Source organism: Aquarana catesbeiana, linkage group LG12 (genome assembly GCF_042186555.1).
Source record: "Aquarana catesbeiana isolate 2022-GZ linkage group LG12, ASM4218655v1, whole genome shotgun sequence".
Classification (NCBI taxonomy): Eukaryota; Metazoa; Chordata; class Amphibia; order Anura; family Ranidae; genus Aquarana; species Aquarana catesbeiana.
Genome location: NC_133335.1, coordinates 38,157,807 through 38,182,095, shown reverse-complemented (window position 1 = coordinate 38,182,095; position 24,289 = coordinate 38,157,807). Strand labels below are relative to the sequence as shown.

General features: G+C 43.1%; 1 protein-coding gene across 1 annotated transcript in view; it reads right to left on the bottom strand.

The window, feature by feature from the left end:
• LOC141114110 (thyrotropin-releasing hormone receptor-like) overlaps positions 1-19,691 on the bottom strand; it is a 116,696-nt gene extending 97,005 nt beyond the window's left edge. Inside the window, exons 1-2 of the mRNA XM_073607591.1 lie at positions 19,373-19,691; positions 17,453-18,334 (exon numbers count right to left, since the gene is read on the bottom strand). Of these exons, the coding sequence (XP_073463692.1) occupies positions 17,453-18,256 (804 nt within the window). The 5' untranslated portion in view covers positions 18,257-18,334; positions 19,373-19,691. The remainder of the gene's footprint in view (positions 1-17,452; positions 18,335-19,372) is intronic.
• Positions 19,692-24,289: the final 4,598 nt, after the last annotated feature.

The following is a 24,289-nucleotide window of genomic DNA, read 5'->3' as shown; positions in this document are numbered from 1 at the left end:
CCTAACAATACGGTGGTAACATCGGGGTATTAATTAGGCTGTATCTGGTAGTACGTAAGTGGTTTATTGTCCCTGATGAGGTATAGCTGTGGCTGGGGGGCCTTTGATTGGGTGGCAGCTACAACCGGTTAATCGTGAGTATATAGGCCTTCAAAGACCTTAGACCGGGCATAAGCGGAGGTTGGTTTTTATGTTATGCATTGACTGTATTATATGCATTAAGCTTGTTTTCTTGTGAATGTTGTATTTAATGGTTCATAATAAAAGGCTGCTTTGGCCATTTGACTCCAAATAAAATGTGTCGACTGGTCATTTTGGAAGGGGGAGATTAACTTGATTGATTTACCTTGTCATCTGAAATTACTCTAAGATCTGTAAAGATCAGGCACAGTTGGCAGCTACAAATGATAAGGGCTGGATTGTGGCAACCCTTTTCAACAAAATTTTGGCTATAAAAGATGTTGATCTCTCCTATATAACAGTGCTAGACTGTGGGCAATGTAGACAGCCCTTCCTTTACAAGTCACTAGAAATAGATTCCTTACACGCAACCTAATATGTATATGACAAATGACCTTGAAAATAATTTTTATTGCCTGTTAAATGACATTTTTCACACCCCTTCCCTACAACATGTCAGTCAGTAATCCACATACAGACTTGTCTCACCAATTCACACAAGAGCGGACCTAGCCTTACGGAGGCAATCGGCTCTCGAGGAACCTCTTCTGTAAGTTTGCACTTGAAAGCCCACTAATGGACTGGGACTTTGGGATCAGTCAATTATGCTCACGTGTAAATCCCAGGCTGCAGAGGGTGCCTAATGACTAGTTAGAGAACTGGCACATGCTGTTTGAATATTTAGTACAAATGTGTGCCTCAGGGGCTCTACATTTTTGGCGGCTCCATTGATCAGGCATACATCAACTGTGATCAGCCAAGAGCTGTAGGCTTATTCAGTGTGACAGTACTGGGAGCATTGGATATGTATGAGGTGCAGTTACCCACAGCAACCAAACAATTGAAACTTGACTGGCTTTTGTAAGTAACTGAACTTTGCATATCATTTTGGTCCATTGTATAAGCTCATATAACAATATGTGTTGGGATACGCAGAGGTCCCAACAACCTACAATTTGTTTTCAGTTTTTGAAGTTCTCATTCTCAACTTAAGTCCTTTTAAAAAACAAAATACAGTGCTTAAGATACTAATATACTGTATATAGCATGTGACGACCAATATATAACTAAACTCTGTACAATCACCAGAAACAAATAGTTTGCAAAATCCATATGTGTTCTAGTGCCCATAAATTAGGTGCCCAACAATGGAAGAGCCATTGATATATAATGGTATCATCAACAAATGTGACCTCTTAAGTGCAGAAACATCAATGTGTTAGATATATAACTTCAGACATGCATTGTCCCTTCTACAACACATAGCTGACCCCTCTGTAACAATGGCCTCAACAAATAGACCTACAAGACATGACGGGTCTATTTGTGCTCAATATTCCAGTTTCCAGTCATATCATTTTCTAGCATCAGACTTTATTGTAATCCAAAAACACAATAAAAAAGCAAAAACATCTCCAGATGGTGTAGTAAGTAGATTTATTAATATAGTTAAAAGAATGAAAGCTCATAATGCCTTGTGCTAGTTAGCATAATGTAAATAGCATAAGTCATAAACCATGTAGTAGGTGCCCTTCTGCCTGCGTGATGACATAGCCACATGATCTTCATGCCTGACACTTTTAGTCCAATGTGGACTTCCTCAGGAGATCCCAATCACATGGAGTGTTGTATCTGAACAGGCTGCTTGGGGGATTTTTTTTAGTCCAAGCTTTATTTTAGTGTTGAACTGCACCGATGGCTCTAATGCTGGCCTTTGGTTTGTAATTGTGTTTGCAGTTGTAGAGTTTTCTATTAACTTTCTACTACACCAATCTGCCACCCACTGACTCAAGTGACCAAATGATCAAATCATCAGAGGAAATCAAATTCTTCAAAACTGAAGTACAACTTGAAGGGAATTGTGATCGATATCCAATTTTAGCCATTTGGTCACCCAGAACTGGGAAACAATTGAGGCCGTGGGTGGTGAGTTGATTGCTGTGTGTGCAGGCTGATAGAAGCTAAACTACCAGTATAGCGCAAAGCTGACATGCTAACGTGCTTGGAGATGATTGGTGTGGTTGAAAGTTAATGGAAAACTCTACAACTGACAACACAATTACCAACCAAAGGCTGCATTAGAGCCATCAGCACCGTTCAAGGCTGAAATAAAGCTGGGGCTAAAAAAAATCTCCCAATGCTAACACCCCAGGAGCCATAATAAAGAAGATCAGAGAGGTCAAATAACAGGGGGAGGTATAATGTCATATTTATGGGCAAATCTCAATGGGTCTCAACAGAAAAGTAGATTAGACATCATGTGCAATCTATATTGTCTCCTGTCCTGGTACCACCAGGGTGTAGTGAGCTGTCAAATGGACAGGAGGCAAAGGGAAAGTCCTGACAGAGACATTAAAGTGATTGTAAAGGATTTTTTTTACAATAAAAAACATGTTATACTTACCTGCTCTGTCCAATGGTTTTGCATTGAGCAGCCCTGATCCTCCACTTCTCGGGTCCCCTGCCCGTGCTCCTGGCCCCTCCTCCTTGCCAAGTGCCCCCACAGCATGCAGTTTGCTATGGGGACACCCGAGCCACTTCTCTGTGTGTCCATTCTGATACGGAGCCACGGCTCAGCCCCGCCCCCTCTCTCTCCTCATTGGTTTACTGACGGTGCTTTGAGCCCCTCCTCCTTGCCAAGTGCCCCATAACAAGCTGCTTGCTATGGGGGCACTTGTGCATGGTCACTCCATAAGACACAGAAAACGTGGCTCAGCCCCCCGCCCCCCGTTCCTGCCTCACTGCTGCATCTCAGCTAATGAGGAGGGAGAGACCCAGGAGAGCCTCGGCTCTCGTGCACATCCCTGGATCGAGATCCGGCTTAGGTAAGTATTAGGGTTGCTGAGGGGGGAGCTGCATACTGAAGGTGTTTTTACCTTCATGCATTTAGCCTTTACAACCATTTTAACTTTTCAAAAGATAAAAAAAAAAAACACTTTGAAAACTTGAAAACTCTCACTAGTATTGGTCAGGTTAGCTTTTCAGGCTCTCTTTACATGCTCATTGCGATGGGGAAATGTGTATTCACACATATTAAGCCACATCGCTCACTAATACTGCTGATGTATTATCTTACTGCACATAAACCAGCTACATTGATGCTACACTAAAAAGAGCAGCGCAAGGGGACAGCCTAAAAAAAGAAAACAAATGAAGCCACCACATCTAATGATTGGTAAGCTGCAGTATATTCAGTTTTTGTTTTAGGGTTTAATACTGCTTTAAATGTTGTGTCACAAAGCCAAAGTCTGGTGAGAGAAGTATCTCTGTCCTATTGTTATTATCTCACATGCACAGTGCCAAATAGCAAGCTCTATGCTACTCTATCTGTAATGGTATTCTTGCAGTATAATATCAGGTGATACGCTTTATTAAAATAACATTTATATGCAGTTACTATTACTTTAAGTAACTGCAATCCCTTCTGGTCTGGGATTCTTCAGTTAGCTTTAGCTCAGAGCTTAGTAAACAGCATAAGGTAGAGCCAGGTTGGGCATCCAAAAGCTCATAGGTAGAGGCCTGAATGCATGGTAGATAAGAGAACTGTTAGGAACTGAGAAAAACAGAGTGGATAGGCTTAGTTCCAGTGTAACCCCACTGACTTTGTTAGTAAGAAGATGCTCGGGTGCTGGTTGGAGGATCTCCACATAACCACTGACCACTATTCAGCTCATCAGAACCAGAGTGAATGCCAAGCCTGCTACCTTCCCTCAAGAGTCTCTGCAACCAGACTTTGCGACTTTGCTGCCACTTTCATCCAGGAGTATCTTTGCTAAACCACTACACCTAGCAGTGGCCGCCCCCTCTATCCATGCGTCCAGCCCACTAATCTACATGCAAGGCACCGGACGCATTAAATTCCAATGGGGGGGGGTGTTTGAAGCACATGATTAGAGCCAGAGGCTCTAATTGACTTCAAAAAAGGGTGGGCTTCACACAGTTGTGTGACAGTAGCGAATGAATATTCGCTATTGTTACACTGAATCTCCTACCAGCCAATCAGGAAGCGGGTCATGAGACCCGTCACCCGATTGGCCGAAAGGAGATCCGACCGGATTGGCCAGCAGGAGGAGGAGGGAGGAGACGTGCGGTGCACGGAGGAGAGGAGGGAGAAGATGCACACAAGGGAACCAAGCAAACAAGCAGCCCTGCGATAAGCCGCCTGCCGCGCTGACCACGAGATGGGGTAAGTGCGGGGCCCCGACTGACTGACCGACCGGGGTGGGGGTTGCTGCCCTTGATCCGACCAACCCGGGGGGGGGGGGGGGATGGCGGTGGGTGGATTGTTTGCCGTCCCTCCCAAAAAAAAAAAGACACCAGCCGCCACTGACACCTAGGTATTTGTGTGCCACTCCACCAAGTCCACTGCTAATGGTATATGTTTGTATATTAGATTTGTGTGCTATTACTAATTTTTTATCATATAAAGTTTGCATTATTTCTACTTCCAAATAATTTACTTGGATTACTGGTTGATTTCTCAGGAAGGGAGTCTCCTCTGCACCCTGTCCTGGGTGGAGGCACCGCCAAAGTTTTTTTCAAGCCAATTGTCCTACTTAGCAAAGGATCTGGTTCTCCTAATTACCTAAAGGTTTAGTGCCATCGGTGTTCAAAGATGGGCATTTCCCATACCCCCGAAAAAAAAAAAAAAAAAAAAAAAATACACAGGCTAATAAAAAAAAAAAAAGGCTCCTACCCCTGCCACGTGCTCCCACAGCAAGATGCTTGCTATGGGGGAACTCGTGCAGGCTCGATCCTGAGTTGTGATGTGTGTGTCTATTGACACAAACAGTGTGGCTCAGCCCCGCCCCCAGCTCTCTGTTTACTGGCTCTGACTGACAGCAAGAGAAGCCATTGGCTCCTGCTGCTGTCTCCATGTCCAGTGAGGAGAGAGAGAGCGGAGAGAGCTGCTGCTCTCTTGCACAGCACTGGATTGGGATCAGACTCATTTAAGTATAAGGGGGGCTTGGAGAGGAGCTGCACAGAGAAGGTTTTTTTTTTACCTTAATGCAGACAATGCATTAAGGTAAAAAAAACCTTCTGTAATTCCCTGTACAGCAGAGCTCAGATTGGGGAAGAGAGAAACAGTGCAAGGAGTCATTCAGCTGTGCTGACATGCCAACAAGGGACAAGCTGATAGGAGGAGAGAGCAGAATGACGGAGAAATAAGCTCATCAATCTGCTGCTTCTCCTTTACTGTCCTGATACAGACTGGGGGGGAAGAGACAAGACCAGTAAATGTTGCCTAACTGCAGGACAAAAAAGAAAAATAGGTCTACATCCCTGTCAGATAGGTCTGTGCTATATGGCAGAGCTGTGTCAATCTGAAAACTGGATGGACAAATACAAATCCTTTGGTAGTAAAAATGCCCTCTTATATGTTTATTAACGCTGTTTTCAGACATTTGCCCAGAGTTTGGCCTTAAGCCCAAAAATACGGGAGAACATCCAAGGTTATATTGATTTTATATGCTATGCTCAGCATCCTAAATGGATTTTAGTCTTGCCACATAATGATTAATAAAGGAGTCATTTATACCTGATCAGCAAATGAAGCTCAGTGGCAGGTTTTGTGTTGAGCCACATGGGATCTCTAGCTGCCTGTGATGAACCATGCACAGTCATTCGTTGGACACGTATGATCACGGGTGATAGGCAGCTCCTGGACAGTATAGTACATAGACTGGTACTGAGTGGTGAAGTCACATTCAGGTCCATCTCTACAGAACCCACACTATGACCATAAACACAAAGATACACTATATTGCCAAAAGTATTGGGACACCTGCCTTTACACCCACATGAACTTTAATGGCATCCCAGTCCGTAGGGTTCAATATTGAGTTGGCCCACCCTTTGCAGCTATAACAGCTTCAACTCTCCTGGGAAGACTGTCCACAAGGTTTAGGAGTGTGTCTATGGGAATGTTTGACCATTCTTCCAGAAGGGCATTTGTGAGGTCAGTCACTGATGTTGGACGAGAAGGCCTGGCTCGCAGTTTCTGCTCTAATTCCTCCCATCAATATCCATGAACACCCACAAGGTGTTCTATCAGGTTGAGATCAGGACTCTGTGCAGGCCAGTCAAGTTTCTTCACCCCAAACTCGCTCATCCATGTCTTTATGGACCTTGCTTTGTGCACTGGTGCGCAGTCATGTTGGAACAGGAAGAGGCCATCCCCAAACTGTTTCCACAAAGTTGGGAGCATGAAATTGTCCAAAATGTCTTGGTATGCTGACACCTTAAGAGTTCCCCTCACTGGAACTAAGGGGCCAAGCGCAACCCCTGAAAAACAACCCCACACCATAATCCCTCCTCCACCAAATGGTTTGGACCAGTGCACAAAGCAAGGTCCATAAAGACAGGGATGAGCAAGTTTGGGGTGGAGCAACTCGACTGGCCTTCACAGAGCCCTGACCTCAACCCGAAAATAGAGTGCAGAATGCGAGCCAGACCTTCTTGTCCACATCAGTGCCTGACCTCACAAATGCTCTTCTGGAAGAATGGTCAAACGTTCCCATAGACACACTCCTAAACCTTGTGGACAGCCTTCCCAGAAGAGTTGAAGCTGTTATAGCTGCAAAGGGTGGGCCAACTCAATATTGACCCCTAATACTGAAGTCCCATAAACACTATTAGATTTTCTGCAGATTTTTATCTTCAGATTTACCAAAAACATATAATATGAGGTCAAACCTTTGGAGTTTCAATTTGCATCAAATCAGGCAGGCCCTTGCACTACATGGTTTTGGTAAATCTGAAGACAAAAATCTGCAGAAAATCTAATAGTGTGTATGGGGTCTAAAGCCTTGTACACACGGTACGATTGTTGGCAGGGGATTGTCTGTTGACAGACTGTTGTCCTAAAATCTTACGCTCCTTTTGACAATTGTTGTCCAATTTTCGGCTAACAAATGTTGGATGACAGGCTAGTAAATTTTGGGAGGACAACGGTTTGACGTCAGATTTTCGTATGGTCAGTACACAAATCCGTCACATAAAAGTCGAAAGTACAAACACACATGCTCGGAATCAATGCTCACCAAACACGAAATTAGCAGAAGGGGCCCAAAGGGTGGCGCTCAAAAGCTGAAAGTCCTTGTAGTACATCACTACGTTCGTGTTTGTGACACGACAATTGTGTACTGTTAGTATGCAAGACAAGATCCTGGCACACACCCTTTTGAGAAATATCAGACGCTCAGTGGGCCAACAATCGTACCGTGTGTACCGTGTGTACGAGGCTTTAGACCCCCATATACATTATACAACTTTTGTTATCTAATTTCCTTTAGATTTACCAAAACAATGTAGTGCAAGGGCCTGCCTGATTGCAAACAAATTGAAACTCTTAAGGTTTGATCTCATAGTATATGGTTTTGGTAAATCTGAAGGAAAAAATCTACAGAAAATTGTATAGTGTGTCTCCAGCTGAAAGCCTCATACACGCGCTTTGATTTTTGGACGACAGAACGTCCGATTTTTGTGGCATGCTAGTCTCATGTCGAAAGTGAAGAGGTTACTAACAATACGAGAATTTTCGTTTGACAGAATACAACGTCAGAAGTGACGGAACGCGTTGAATAGTTTTGTATGTATTCTTACGTTTCTGAGCATGCGTAGTCTGATTTTTTTTTTTTTTGTTATGAAAATCATACTAATGAAATGAAAATCGAATGTTGAGTTCACATCCGACAAAAAATTTATAGTCTGCAGATCCAGCTTTTGTATGACGAAAAAGTGATATTGGCTGTCGAAAGCACTGTACTAATGGTAAGATTTGCGGATGATCGGTCGTCGTAACACAATTGATGTCCAAAAATCAAAGCGTGTGTACGGGCCTTAAGACTGGGATGCCATTAAAGTTCACGGTCGTGTAAAGGCAGTCGTCCCAATACTTTTGGCAATATATTGTGTATATATAGTGTATCTAGTAAACAGAACAGTACAGGGCTATTTTTTCCTAGGTAACATAGACAAAAAAAAAAAAAACTGCAAATAAATAATAAATCCATTCAGCTGCAAAGTAACCTTCAACTTCAACCCTTCCCTGTGTATCATATTCAGTACAATGGAGGATTTGTTAAACCAATTCTTGTGGAATGTAATAGTGAAGAATAAGGTCTGTCTATTGAGGTCAGAGTTTATCTCTCCACTCCAGTGTAAATTGATCTGAATGAAAATCAATGATTCCATCAATCAGTCTGTCATTAGGCCAGTCACTCAGTCATCTGCTGAGGGATCATATATAAACCTGACATAGGACAAACCTGCTAGAAGGCGATGGATTCCGAATCTCAGGGGAGACTGAAATGATACATTTCTGCACTCACACAAGCTACGTATGTAATAAAATGTAGACGCTTGTGGAAAGGGTCCGATTTCCTTTTCCTTATTAGGGCTCGTTCACACTAACTTTGATCACTGAAGAGTGATCTACAATTGGATCGCTCTTTAGTGATCATTTGACACAACACGATACAAACCTGCTTTAACCTCTTGAACCCTGTACCACTGCATTACACACAGTTGCGTGGCCCTCGCCTCGCAGAGCGCCCCCATCGCTTGAATGGGTCACAGGGGGTATAATTAGAGATATAATAATTAGAAATAGAATATAATGAGTATAATAAAAGGTGGGTGGATGGGGGGGGGTATCATTTCATCCATGAGGCAAAGTATTGAGGCCATACCATGTCTACACCCCCAGCAGCTAAAGAGGGGTAGCGGTTGGGGGGCAGTGAAGGCTCAGCTCAACCAGGGCCGTCTTTAATATTGATTGGATTCTGGGCAAAAATTTTCATGGCCCCCCCCCCCATGCAATTTCACTCTCCACCTGCTCTGAGACATACAATAAATAGCAGCTAGACTTAAAGTTTACTGTATGAGATCAGGCAGCAATTGCAATTGGTTGCCAGCTGTTACAGCATATCATTACTGCTTACTGACTGGTTGCTAGAGGTTACAGCACACATTACAGCTCACTGATTAGTTGCTAGAGGTTACAGCAAATGATTTCTGCTTGTTAATTGGTTGCTAGAGATTACCGTACAGTAATACTGCTCACTGATTGGTTGCTAGAGGTTACAACACATCATTAAGAAACAAGAAAGAAAGGGCGCACCAGCCATGTGCATTATCCTTAGGTAAAATTTATTATAATATTAATAAAAAGGAACTACTTACAAACAGTAGTAGAAGATCTCGAAAGTATAAAACAATCTTCAAATCACAGCATGTGGTGAAGGAGCAGCAGTGCCCACCAGAGGTGCCGGAAGAGCTCACAAGAATCACTGCTGGATGACGCGTTTCGAGGGGACCACCCCTTCTTCCTCGGAGCACTGCAGTCACAGCACATCATTTCCTCACTGCAGGGGGGCTTGATATACATATGAATGCTGCCTTTATTTACATATCAATGCCGCCAGCCGCAGCTGTTTACTTATGAATGCCGCCGCTATTTACATATGAATGGCGGTTATTTACATGTAAACACAGGGTCTGCAGGTGAGTCATCTGTACACAACACTAGGGCAGAGCTGGGCAGCATTAGTACCAGCACTTCACACTGAGATATCGGGACACAGCACAAGACTAAAACTTCAAGGGACAAGGGAATTTAAACTGGGATAGTTGGCAAGTATGAGGCAGCTGCTTTGGGTCCCACAACAATGACAGGGCCCAGGGCAGCTGCCCCTTTTGCCCTGCCTTAAAGATGGCCCAGAGCTCAACCATGGAGTTTTACTGCCTCCCCAACCCCTATTGTGAAAGACTCCTTACAAAGTCTAGGACCTTTTAGTACAAGTCTGCATGAATACATTTCCAGCATGCCACAATATACAGCAACAGTATTTTTGCTAAAACAACTTTTTATTATTAGAAAGCAATATATGAGTTCCAGTTAAGAGATGTTGCCTAGTCTGAGATGATGTCCTCAATCCTCTGCAGGCAGGCGAAAGCATTTCCTCAGTCTCCTCTCCCATGTGGTTAGACCGTACATCAGGCGTGCCCAACCTGTGGCCCTCCAGCTGTTGCAAAACTACAAGTCCCATAAGGCATTGCAAGGCTGACAGCTACACGCATGATTCCCAAAGGCAGAGGCATGATGTGACTTGTAGTTCTGCAACAGCTGGAAGGCCACAGGTTGAGCACCCATGCTGTACATTGTAACTTTGTAGCAAGTCATAAGGTTGGCTACAACAGGGGCTGTCTGTGTCAGACATCTGTAAACACAGCCAAGAACTGCACAGGCACCTGGATTTACATACAGTATTTGTGTCATCTCTGAGCTGATATAACCATGCAGAACATAAATGGTGACTATAATAGTTGGATGGAGCTAAGAATATCTTGCTATCACAAGTCATATGCTCAAATCTAAGAAATGAGCATATGACTTGGACAAGAAATAATTAAGACTAATTGAATTGGAAAGTATAGGTTCAGGTTCACATCCCTTGTACAACATGTAAGAGAAAGTTTCCTCAAAAGACGGGACTTTAAAGGACCATGAACACTCGAGAGGATATGTTATGTAAAAATAGGAATTTATTACAAATAATTTACATCATATCAAAAAAGCTAAAACACATGATAACACTGAGGTAGTTCACACATGGGATTTAAATGTGAAAAAGTGGAAGAGGCGCAAACCAACTGTCAGACAGACAGATGAAATCCAACGCGTTTCAACATATGGAGTAGGGGTCTTCTTCAGGGGAAAAAAAAAAGGCGGAGATACATATGTGTTAATATCAAAACTAACCTCATGTGTTTGACGCTTCAAGCACCGGAGATCACATGCTCAAGGCAAGAAGAGGGGAACAGGGATGTCGGGGATGTGGGATCTATGTATCTGTATCTGTACTGATTAAACTGCTGTATATTCTTTATAATTGTATAACATTATGTGTATAATCATTATTTCTGTATCAAACTTATAGATTGTAGTTATATGGAAATCTTTTAGCCCTCTCCCCCTTTTTTTCCCTGAAGAAGACCCCTACTCCATATGTCGAAACGCGTTGGATTTCATCTGTCTGTCTAACAGTTGGTTTGAGCCTCTTCCACTTTTTCATGTTTCAATCCCATGTGTGAAATACCTCAGTGTTATCTTGTGTTTTAGCTTTTTTGATATGACGTAAATTATTTTTAATAAATTCCTATTTTTACATAACATATCCTCTTGAGTGTTCATGGTCCTTTAAAGTCCCGTCTTTTGAGGAAACTTTCTTTTACATGAGCATATGACTTAGCTTTCAACCAAGCAGAAAAAGCTACAAGAGGGATTTCCACTTGTCTATACTATATCCAGCTGTCTTTTCATTATGAAGTAAAGCCCAGCTGAATTCTCAGCAGTAGCTATGCAGACAGATTGACTCTGTTCTAACAACCTCCATTTTTATAGTCTTCCTTCCCCACCCCATATGTCTGTGCAGTCCAATGGGCACCAGAGTTCGACCGAGTGCAGTCAGTGATCAGTACTCAGTAACAGACCAGGTCAGACACGCCCCCTTTCTTCTCTACAACACAAGCCTGTTGGAAGACACTGATAAGGGGTGTGACTGTTACTCAGCCCTGCCAGCACAGAGCACTGCAGTGTGAGAGAAAAGGGAATTTTAAGGCATTAAAACATTTGCTGGTACAAAACTATAAGGAGATGTGACAATTGAATTGTGCTTTCAAGCTGAACGTATCCTTTAGATAAGTGTTGGTGTGATATAAGATACCAGACTCAAAAGCAATCCCTTTTCCATCCGAAACATTCCAAGATTCCTCCTGAAGCCACCACAGGCACCACCTTTAAATCCCAGCAAACTGCCCCCCCCCCCCCCTACAGGTGTCACAGGAATCTCCAACTGCATCAGAATTAATGTGTATCTAAAGCTAAGAGTTAATGTTGATAGAATGTGAGATTGCGGTCTATCCTGTGACCATTGTCATTGGTAATCGGGTTAAAACTGCAGTCTCTTTTTTTTTTGCCATCGGTGTCTCATTCTGTCTTACGGACTCAATCTAAAGACTAAATGTCTATCCGATGTAAGGGAAATCCCTTCTTAGACAGCTGTCACCAGAACAAATGCCCCCATGGGAAGATATCCTCTATTTTCCTGTTCTGGTCACAGCTCAGAATTCGGGGTTCACTTTCATTCCTGGTGACATTGGTGGGTGATCAGGACAGTCAGAGAGTGTGAACCCCCCCCAAGAGGAAAAAACATTTAAAAAAAAACGTGACAGAGCTTCTAACACCTCACCACTTTATATAAATCTTTACAAAAATACTTTTATAATATTTAATATTGTTATATTTTAATCTCATCTTTTGGGCAACAGATCTGCTCTTTGGCTTGCCTATTCAGAGGGTTATCTAGGTCCAGTAATTCGGAACCCCAGAAAATCCTTTGCATGAGTCCTTGAGTGGCAAAAAAGTGACTTTCTATGCTATGTTTACACTTTAAGTCGGGGGGGCAGTAAAAACACAGTTGATCCATATTTTGTGCTACCAATCAGTGCCCACCAGTGCCTCCTCATCAGTGTCACCTATCAGTGCCACCTATCAGTGCCCATCAGCGCCACCTATCAGTGTCACCTATCAGTGCCACCCATCAGTGCCTCCTCATCAGTGCCTCCCCATCAGTGCCTCCCCATCAGTGCCTCCTCATCAGTGCCTCCCCATCAGTTCCCACCAGTGCCGCCTGATCGGTGCCCATCAGTGCCACCTATCAGTGCCGCCTCATCAGTGCCCATCAGTGCAGCCTATCAGTGCCCATCATATAAATACAATCCTACCACGCTAAATGTGTTTGTGCCTATATACTACTCCTGTTGCTGCTGTTCATTACACAGTCAAATATTATACCACAAACCACAGTGCAAAGAGTACCAAATTACTAAAGTTACTAAAGTGCAAATTACTAGAGTGCAAATTACTAGAGCGCAAATGCTGTACATACACCATAAACTTTGAATATCAAAAATGAACAAATCATAAGATCATAAAAAAGTCCAATGTGAACTGAAAAGCAAGTAGTTAGTGAAAGTCCATATTGGGACTTCAGAACAGCCCCAAACACAATTTTCTTCCAAATTCTAAAGTGCTGTAGTGCTTCAAAAATATCACACAGCGATCTGTGCTCCACACACCCCCTTGTGCTTTAACTCACCAGATGGTATGGACCACTTAGCAGTGCTGCATGTGGGTCTATCAGGCTTAGGCTGGTGAGCGGGGGGATGTCACTTCCTCTATACTTTCCTATGTAATTGCCACTCGTGCATGAAGGAGACCTATTCTGCTCACATGATGTTGATGTCAGTGCCTCACCAGTGCACATCAATGAAGGAGAAAAATTACCTGTTTGCAAAATTTTATAACAAACTGAGAAATGTTTTTTTCTTCTTTCAATATTTTTGGTCTTTGTTCGTTTGTTTAGAAAAACATAAAAAACCCAGTGGTAATTAAATAACACCAAAAGAAAGCTCTATTTGTGTGAAAAAATGATAAAAATTTCATATGAGTACAGTGTTGCATGATTGCTCAATTGTCATTCAAAGTGCAACAGCGCTGAAAGATGAAAATTGGCCTGGACAAGAAGGGGGTGAAAGTGCCCGGAAAGCAAGTGGTTAAGCTGCAAAGGTAGTGGATAGGGTTGCACACATGCAAAAACTGCAATACTTTGCAACTTGGAGAAGCAAAAATGATCCCCCCACCATTGTTCTTGGCAGGCAGTGCCGCGCAGGGAATGTGGCAGCGCTGCAATTGTAAAGTAGCAGCATGGTGGTGCCGAGTGATAAGGTGGTGAGGAGGCAACATAATGCCTCTTTATCGCCTGCCAAATGCCCTCTCGAAAACGATCCACCACGGACTACTCTTCAAAGGGGGAAACTAATGTAAACGAGCCCATAGACTACTCTATGCAGTTTCTCCAGTAGCCAGCAATTAGAGAAGTAGAGAGCAGGCACAAGAAGGAGGGTCTATTAAGGATCACCATAAATAAAAGGCAGAAGTGCTTTGTTACAGAAATCAGGTGACATATGTTTCTTCTGTAATATAAATAAGCCGTATTATAGAGGATAATTTTAGGACTCAAGTAGGGCTTGAAGAGAAAATCAACACAATTTGAGATGATTACATGAGCGTGCTGATAGAGCCAGCTGTTCCCTCACGATGAATAAATATCTTTGTTATTCGGCTATGATGGGAAATGATCACACCTGAGAAGGATTGGATTCCATGTGTTTATAGGCAGTGTTGTGCTGTTAGTATTGTTGGAAATCACCAGTACAGACTTGCTTCATTATTGATACAATGTGTGAGACGTAACGTCATCCTTCTCTCCTGGAAGCTACCCACTGGAAAAAGAGGAGATGTAATACACAATATACTGCCTGAATCAATTTAGATGGTCAGTCCATCCCAAAATTATATTGCAGTGTTGGGTAGATGTTGGAGAGGTTAAACCCCCTGAAAGTCTCCTATATCTCTTGGGGGACTCTGTTGGCGAGATCTCTGTGCTGAGTTTCTGGGGCTGTGCCCATTCTTAGAGATTCCCACCATCCCCTCTGGACTTATATATATCTTATATTATGGAGAATGTAATAGGAGGAGCTGGAGTGAGCAGGGACATCCAAAACTCCTAGGTGGTCAGAAGTAGAGATGAGTTTAGGCGTCCTCCAAAACTCATCTATAATCCAAACTCCTGCATTTTTATATTCCAGTGAGCTGCAGACTAGGTAAGTCCCCCACCTCACAGCTTATGGAAGAATGATCCAGACTGCAGCCTATTGGAGTATGAAAAAGAGTTTGGAGTTCAGATCTAAGATGAGTTCAGAGGACACTCAAGCTCATCCCTAGTCAGAAGCCAAGAATTATGGCAGGGGGATCTCACTACTGGAGTGTCCAAGACCTATAAAAATGTCAAGGGCCACCAAGCTCCACCTATTACTAAATTACCACTTTCAGGTGCACTGACCCTTTAAAAGTGTGAAAATGACTGGAGAGAAGGCTTATCTAACCTGTGGACTATTGATGAGCAAAATCAATAGTCAACATCTGGCTAGTTACTTGTCTACATTCTCGGAATGATAGGAGGAGCAGGTTAGCATAGTTTCCAACCCAAGTAAAATGTATTACAAGACATCATACAGTTCAGTGAATCAGTTTTTTCTAAATACCACCCCAATGGACACCTGTGTTACAATGCACCCTTGCAAAAATGCAACAGGTTCTAAATTTTCATCCAATAAGGAATAAAATCTGTCTGTGTCCCTGTTGGAGTTTTTCCCTTGCTTCCTCTGGTAAAACCGTGGTCGCTATGGCTAGACGTAAGGAGACATTGCTCTAATGGAGTTCCATCTAGCAGAAGAAAAAATAATTCTTCCCTTCCCCATTCAAAACTGAAAAAATATGTTTTGGCCAGATTTTCACTATGAGGTAACTGTCACAATAATGTTACACCACAGCCAACAACACATGTTAAACCATGCCAGGTTTGCATCCAATGCTGCCAGTACGTAGAGCAGCTCCATCACAATGGATCTATAATGCTGTACAACACCTTGTCTTCTGTGAGTTCCTCTACAGCAACCCTGGAACAGTGAGTGAGCTCAAGACAGAATAGTCCTACCAATGACTGTCTGGTGGACAGTAGAAGTGTGTAATCTCCAAATAAGGAAAGGCTTCTTCACAGTAAGAGCTGTGAAAATGTGGAATAGACTCACTCAAGAGCTGGTTCAGTCCAGCCCAGTTGATTGTTTTAAGAAAGGCCTGCATTCTTAAATGCACAGAATATTACTGGATACTAACATTTATAGGTAAAGTTGATCCAGGGAATATTTGATTGCCTCTTGGGGTAATAGAAAGGATTTTTTCCCCCACAGGAGCAAATTGCTTTATTGGATCATGCTTTATTGGGTTTTGTATTTTTTTGCCTTCCTTTGGATATATTGTGGATGTAGGATAGTGTATATAGAGGTTTTCTATTTGTGCGTGTGTGTTTTATTTTTTTCTACGTTGGTTGAACTGGATGGACTAGTCTCTTTATTCAATCAGATTAACCATATAACTATGTAGAAGTTAAAATTAGTGCATAAGAAGCACAGAATTCATAGTAGTTGTCCTATCCATTCTTAATCAGGGTTCCTTCAGCGGTTTCTAAGGGTTCCTGGAGCTGTGGCTAACTGTCCTCCCCTTTCATGGTGCCTGCATAGCCCCAGGACCAACATCACATGGCAAAGTCATGACACCAGTGATCTTTTTAGCTACCTGTAAAGGACAGCACTACTGTAAAGGCAATCTTCCTACTGGCCACTGATGTAAAGGGCATTTTTCACATTGACTCCCAATGAATTGGTTTTATCAAGGGCCCCCTAAGACCTAAATAGGATTTCAAGGGTTCCTCAGAGGTAAAAAAAAATCTTGAGAAAGGCTGAGTTATCCAGCTGGTCAATGATAGGACCTTTCCAAAGGCTTGCCTAAATTCTACTAGGAGGTGGCTGGTCTTTGATATTTAGAGGAAACAGGTTAGGACCAAAATATAGGAGACACAACTACAAAGTGATGAGGCATCTGGCCTGCATGTTTGTTCCTGGTCAGTGACCCACCAAAAGGTAAAACTTGAATAACCATGACAATGCCACTATGTGAACCTTTAAAAAAGTTGGTAATATCAGCTTAAGTATTTGTATCTTGACAGGTCTTCTTTGAGGCTGTTGTTTTTTTTTTTCCTTGTGAAGTCACCACCTCGTCCAGTTGAGAAATCCCTTGAATTCCCTGACAAAATATACAAGGAGGTTGATTTACTAAAACTGTAGCGTGAAAACTCTGGTGCAGCTGTGCATGGTAGCCAATCAGCTTCTATCTTCAGCTTGTTCAATTAAGCTTTGACAAAAAAAAAACTGGAAACTGATGGTTTTTATGCAGAACTGCACCAGAGTTAGCATTCTCCAGTTTTAGTAAATCAACCCCAAGGTGTTCTGTGACTGGCGGTGGTGCTAAGCGGGTGATCCCCTGTGTTCTCTGTGCAGAGGGGAATTTGTTCCCACAGAACCTTAGCAGGACCCGTAAGATCATGGGTATCACTCTATCACTGTAGTAGCACACACAACTACAATGATTGTCAACTTCCCGGCAGCTCATCGGGCATGAGATATGCATACTGTACTTACATTATGCCAAGCTGCACCAATGTAACTATGCAATACAGATCATTCCTGGAGTTTAGATTTAACATCTGGATTGATGCAGCTAGGGGTTAATAATGAAAAAAGTACTCACTTGTTTTCTGGAACTGACAGTATTTTTGTTGCCTTTGCAAGAAAGCTTAATGGAGTTATAGGGCTTCCCATGGTGTTTGGAGCTCATCCTGCTAAGATCCTGAGGGTTAGAAGGCAATGGGTTCATGAACAATATCCGTGCTATCAAGCCATACAATACCGTAGCAAGGACCAAGGGGATGACGTAGAAGATGGTGAAGTCCAAAAAGTAGATGGGTGTGTACAAGTTCCTGGGCACCCGGTAGCCGCAGCTGACTTGGATCCCATCAGCAAACTTGACTTCCTTGGTGTCGACCAAAAAGAACCACATGACACAGTACACAGAGGTGAACATCCACACAAAGGCAATGATCTTCTTGGCTCTGGACACCGTGCAGATAAACTGGGCTTTTATGGAGTGGCAGATGGCTATATAACGCTCCACGGTAAACGCTGTGATGGAACAAGCCGAGATGTTGATGCCAAGGTATTGTAGATAAGTGATGCACAGGCAGCCAACGTAGCCATAGACCCAAGAGGCCACCACTTCTGAGATGTTGGGAAGCCCCGCAGCCAACAAGACTATCAGGTCAGCAATGGCCAAGCTGACCAGGTAGCAGTTGGTTGGGGTCATCATGTGTTTGGTTCTCAAGACCACCAGAACCACCATTATGTTGCCAGCTATCCCAACTCCACAGATCAAAAGGACTAAGAAGATGGTGACAACCTGGACCTCCAAAGCATTCTGAGGCATATTGTCCAAAGTCTGGTTGATCTCTGTCCCGTTTGCCATAAGTACACCTAGAGGCGCTGTAAAGTTATCCATGCCGGAAACTCTTACGGGGATTTGGCAGCAATGGTTAACCAATGGAGTCACGACTGTTGTTGCTCAAATCCGGCTTCCCTGTTCACAAACAAAATCTTTTATTAGAAAGCATTATTTTCACATCCCTGTTACCACTAGTGTGTAGAGAATGACAATAAGGATTCCAGGTATTCCACACATTGAGAAAGGAGTCATGTACCAAGAAAAATAGGCTTTCTTTACTAACAGAAAATGCCACTTGCCTGGCTATCATACGTATCCTGCAGCTTTAGTACTTTCTGAATCACTGACTTTCTGGATGGCTGGCTCTGCCTCAGTGATTCTGAAAACTCAGAACCCAAAAGCAGCCAGGAAATAAGCATTTTCCCAATGAGGTCAGTGGTGTGTTTTACAGGTTTCCTTTAAAACAATTGTTGAAGGACTGTAATAAACACAAGAATTAGGCATCATTTTGGGTTTTTTCTTTATATTACTTGACATGATTATGGAAGCATGGACAGCAGACGCACAGTTTTATGAAATTAACGCAGCGGTCTGCGATAAGACTGGTGACACCGGGACCCTCAACCAGTCACTGCAGATTCCCCCATCACCCTACTGATGGGGAATCAATGTATATTACTGGGAAAGCAGGCTGATAATGATACGTCTAAAACGTGCAAAGCTTTCACATCACACATTCCATCCGGCACTAATTCACCAAATGACTTCATCTTATACTGAGAAAAAAAAAAAAAAGTCAGTTCTACCTTCTGTACCTTATATAGATTTAGTGCACCCAAAATGGTAGTCTATTCTGAGTGGGCACCCAAAAATCTCATTGAGGATCTAGCAGTGCCCTCACGATGCTGCAGAGTCCCATTCCCCTTGCAGAAGTCTCAGAGTCTCATTCCTCTTGCAGAAGAGTCTCAGAGTCTTAATCCTTGTGCAGAAGAGTCTCAGACATAAAAGCTTTCAGCTTCTCACATATATCACATATCAGTTATGGGGGGTGATGAAAGTTGGCAAAGGGCTACTTCACTGTCTACCTAAAGCAACAGTAAAATACTATTAGAATGTGTTGGCAATAAGCTGACAATAAAAGCCATTGCAATAGAAGAGAAGAGTTTTCCTTACCATTGTAGGTGGTGCAGATGTCCAGGGAGGTTGGTGGTGAGAAGATCTATGTGTGGTGCAGGTACTGGTAGGTGATTCAGTGGAAGCAGCTTGTCCTTGTCCAGATTCAGCACCATAGACAGCTCACAAGGCAGCAGTCTGCTCTCCTCCACTCCTTCCTCTGAATGGGGAGTCATTCAGCACATGCTACACACCCCTCCTATACAGCTGTACACTCAGCACCATGGAGTCCCCATCTCAAGACAGCTGCCTGCATCCTCCACCACTTGTCCCCTGGACTCACACCCTGCCCATCCATGCTGGAACTTGTAGTACCACAACTGTCACTACTTATTAGAATTTCTTCATGTATATACTGGAACATAGTAGAGCAAGGGGCTGCCTGATTGGATACAAATTGATCAGATTTTTTAGGTAAATCCTCATATTACATCACCATATTAGTTTTGGCAATTCTAAAGCTGGCCATACACACTACAATCTCCTTTAGATCTACCATCAACTTAGTAGTGCAAGGGCTTGTCTGACTTGATAGAAACTGAATGGAATGAATAGATGTGTCCTCATTATACATAGATTTGTTAGATCTAAAGTAGATTGTACAGAGATTGTACAATCTGATTGTATAGCATATGGGCAGCTTTTAGACCCCTTTCACACTGAAGCTGTTTTCCGGCGTAATATCGCTAGAAATAGCGCCTGAAAACTGCCTCACTTTTCACACTGGGGTGGTGCGCTTGTGGGACGTTAGGAAAAGTCCTGCAAGCAGCATCATTGGGGCAGTTTAGGAGCGCTGTTTATAGCGCTCCCAAAACGCCCTGCCCATTGAAATGATTGGGCGGCGCCTGAAAAGCGATTCGGAAGCACCGCAACACGGGCGCTCTCAACCCTTTCTTGGGGTTAAAAGCGCCCCGCTATCGGCCGAAAAGTGGTGCAAAAGTGGCGCCTAAACAGCGGTAGGGCACCGCTAAAACGAGCTGCGCTTTACCGCTTACAGCTGGCGCTTTCAACGTGAAAGCAGCCTAAACTGTAATGCCACGTACACACGGTCGGATTTTCCGATGGAAAATGTTCGACGGGAGCTTGTTGTTGGAAATTCCATCTGTGTGTAGGCTCCATCGGACATTTCCGACAAACAAAAAAACAACAAAATCCGTTGTCGTAAATTCCAAACGTGTGTACACAATTCCGACACACAAACCTCCACGCATGCTCGGAATCAAGCAGAAGAACCGCACTGGCTATTGAACTTCATTTTTCTCGACTCGTCGTACGTGTTGCACGTTCAGAATTTCCGACAAGATTTGTGTGACCGTGTGTACGCAAGACAAGTTTTGAGCCAACATCCGTCGGAAAAAAACATGGATTTTGTTGGAATGTGCGATCGTGTGTACGGGGCATAACATGTACCTTAGGTCTTCCCTTACAAGGTAACCGTCCATTGTAAAATCTCCTTTAGATCTACCATCAGCTTAGTAGTGCAAGAACCTACCAGAGTTTGTACAAATGTAATGAAATGTTTAGGCTTGCCATAATATTATTTTGTTTTGGTAAGTCTGTACAGAGACAGTACAATCAGATTGTATAGTGTATGGTTACCTTTAGTCATAGACTACCTGCCTACATACCAGTGGTGGCTGGAGCTCAATATTTTGTGTGTGTGGGGGGGTGGCAAATCAAAGGAGATGGATGGGAAAGCGGCGATGGCCTGGTGCATGGACTAGGGGGGAGGTGCCCTTGCGCCCCATATGGACAGGCTGCCACTGCATAATGCCCATGTCCAAGATAAAAGTGGCGCTAGCCAATAACCTAGCCACCCCATAGGGGACCTACCCGAGTCAATGTCTGGCAGGTATCTTGGGGGTTATAGCAAGCCAGCTGGTGGAGAGACACAACTTAGTATACTGTATTAGTATTTATCGATACTGTACATGATAGAGAATATTGTTTCATTTTTACTATGTGTTGACCTGCAGTTGGTTTGGGATCTATAAGACCACACTATAAGGGGCTCTAATATCACCAGCATGGGGGTTCATCACTAGCACTGGGATTCTTCACTAGTGCCTGGATTCTTAACTAGCTTCAGGATTCTTTACTATCTTCAGAATTCTTCGCTAGCACTGGGATTCTTCACTTTCTTTAGATTTCTTCACCAGCATCAGGATTCTTCACTAACATTGGGATTCTTCACTAGCATCAGGATTCTTCACTTGTACTGGGATTCTTCATTAGCATTAGGATTCTTCCTAGTTTCATAGTTGGTAAGGTTGAATATAAACGCTAGTACATCCAGTTCAACCTGTGTGGGTGTATGTGTGTGTCAACCCATCTCCCACTAGCACTGGGAATCTTCACTAGCATCAGGATTATTCACTAGCATTGAGATTCTTCATTAGCACTGGGATTCTTCACTAGCATCAGATTTCTTCACTACCATTAGGATTTTTCACTAGTGCCAGGATTCTTGACAAGCGTCTGAATTTTTCACTACCACCAGGATTCTTTACTAGCACTGGGATTCTTTGCTAGCATCAGGTTTCTTCACTAGCATTGGGATTCTTTACTAGCACCAGGATTCTTCTCTAACATTGGGATTCTTCACTAGCATTAGGACTCGTCGCTAGCACCGGGATTCTTCACTAGCATCAGGGCATCAGGATTCTTCACTAGCATCATGATTTTTCGCTAACATTGGGATTCTTCATTAGCTTCAGGATTCTTGACTTACACTGAGATTCTTCAATAGCGTCATATTTCTTCAATAGTATCAGGATTTTAGCACCGGGATTCTTCACTAGCACCAGGATTCTTCACCAGCGCCTGGATTCTTCACTAGCATCTGGATTCTTGGATTCTTCACTAGCATCGGGATTCTTTACTAGCACTGGGATTCTTCACTAGCATCAGGTTTCTTCACTAGCATCGGGATTCTTCACTAGCATCTGGATTCTTCACTAGCACTGGGATTCTTCACTAGCATCAGGTTTCTTCACTAGCATCGGGATTCTTCACTAGCATCTGGTTTCTTCTCTAACATTGGGATTCTTCACTAGCATCGGGATTCTTCACTAGCATCTGGTTTCTTCTCTAACATTGGGATTCTTCACTAGCATCAGATTTCTTCACTTGCATCAGGATTCTTCACTAGCGCCTGAATTCTTCACTAGCACCGGGATTCTTCACTAACACTGGAATTCTTCACTAGCATCAGATTTCTTCACTTGCATGGATGGCTTTTCAGAGATGTTTAACAGGTGGCGAGGAGACCTGAAAATGCCAGCCCATCGCTCTGCACCTGTGTGCATTGCAGGGGATTCCGGGTAGATGTGGTGCAGAGCCATTCACTTAAAAGGGTGCAATCAACCGAATAATTTTTTTCCCACAGCATGTGTACAGCAGGTCCACGCCCTCATTCAGGTGGGCAGTCAGGGACAATAAAACCATGGATCAAACGTGATTTTACTGCTTTCTGGCTGCCCATGTGAACAAGCCGTAAGACAAAGAGTAATGAAAAATCCAACATGTAATGCCGTGTACACACGAGCGGACTTTCCGGCAAACTTGGTCCGGTGGACCGGACTCCGTCGGACAATTTGATAGTGTGTGGGCTCCAGCAGACTTTTTTTCCCCAAAAGTCAGACAGACCTAGAAATAAAACATGTTTCAAATCTTTCCGACGGACTCGAATCCGGTCGAAAAATCCACTCGTCTGTATGCTAGTCCGACGGACTAAAACCAATGCTAGGGCAGCTATTGGCTACTGGCTATCAACTTCCTTATTTTAGTCCGGTCGAACGTCATCACGTACATGTCCATCGAAAAGTCCGCTCGTGTTTTTTTGTTAATATAACTTTTTTGTCTGAGTTTAAGTCTATGTTTTTCCCAAGCATGTTTGAATCCACTTACTGATGACTGACTCACTACCTCTGCTGGAAGTCTATTCCAAGCATCAACTTCCCTTTCAGTAAAATAATACTTTTTGACATTCCTCAGTTAGTTTGAGGTCATGTCCCGTGTTCTTTATCTTGGCTTTTATAATGAAGATATTGCCATCCCTAACCTTTTTCACACCCTTCATGGATTATCATTTAAAGGTTTCAATCATGTCTCCCCTTTTCCCTTTGTTCCTCCAGACAATACAGTTCCTGTTGTCGCTTATTACATTAAGTTCCTAAAGTGAGCTCCTGAGATCCCCCAGACCTTTCACCATTTTTGTTGCCCTTCTGTGGGCCCCTTCTCTAATTTATATCCAGCCAAGCAGGCCCTCCTAGTACGTAATAGTCGGTAAATCTCAAGAAGATCGTATGGTCAGATTGTGATGTGCGTGGTTAGTTTAAGAGGAGATTATCTAAATGGTACTGTGTCTCTAGGACAGGAAGTCAATGGAAATCTCCCCAATGAGATATGGCAGCAAAAAAAAAAAAAGTGTCAGGGGACCTCAGAGAAACCGTTAAAATCATTTTCAGGTCTCGGGGACCCTATGGTACTGGTAAAATTAGCGGCAGAGGTTCTTTACTGCAGCCTTTCTCAAACTTTTCACTTCAGAGGAACCTTTGACATAATTTTCAGGTCTTGGGGACCCCCTGGTATTGGTAAAATTAGTGGTGGGGGTCCTTTACTCCATTCTTTCTTAACCTTTACATCTCAAAGGAAATCTTGAAATACTTTTCAGATATTAGGGACCCCCTGGTACTGGTAAAATTAGTGACGGGGGTTCTCTACTCTATCCTTTCTCAACCTTTTCACTTCAGAGGAACCCTTGAAATAATATTCAGGTTTTGGGGACCCCCTACTATTGGTAGTCCATCGGGTATCATTGGGAACATGTCCCTTACATTGGTGATGGTAGGTGAAAAGAACGTCCACCTTATAGGGTGGCCAGAATGACAACCTTGCAGTCTTGCTGCTGACTCT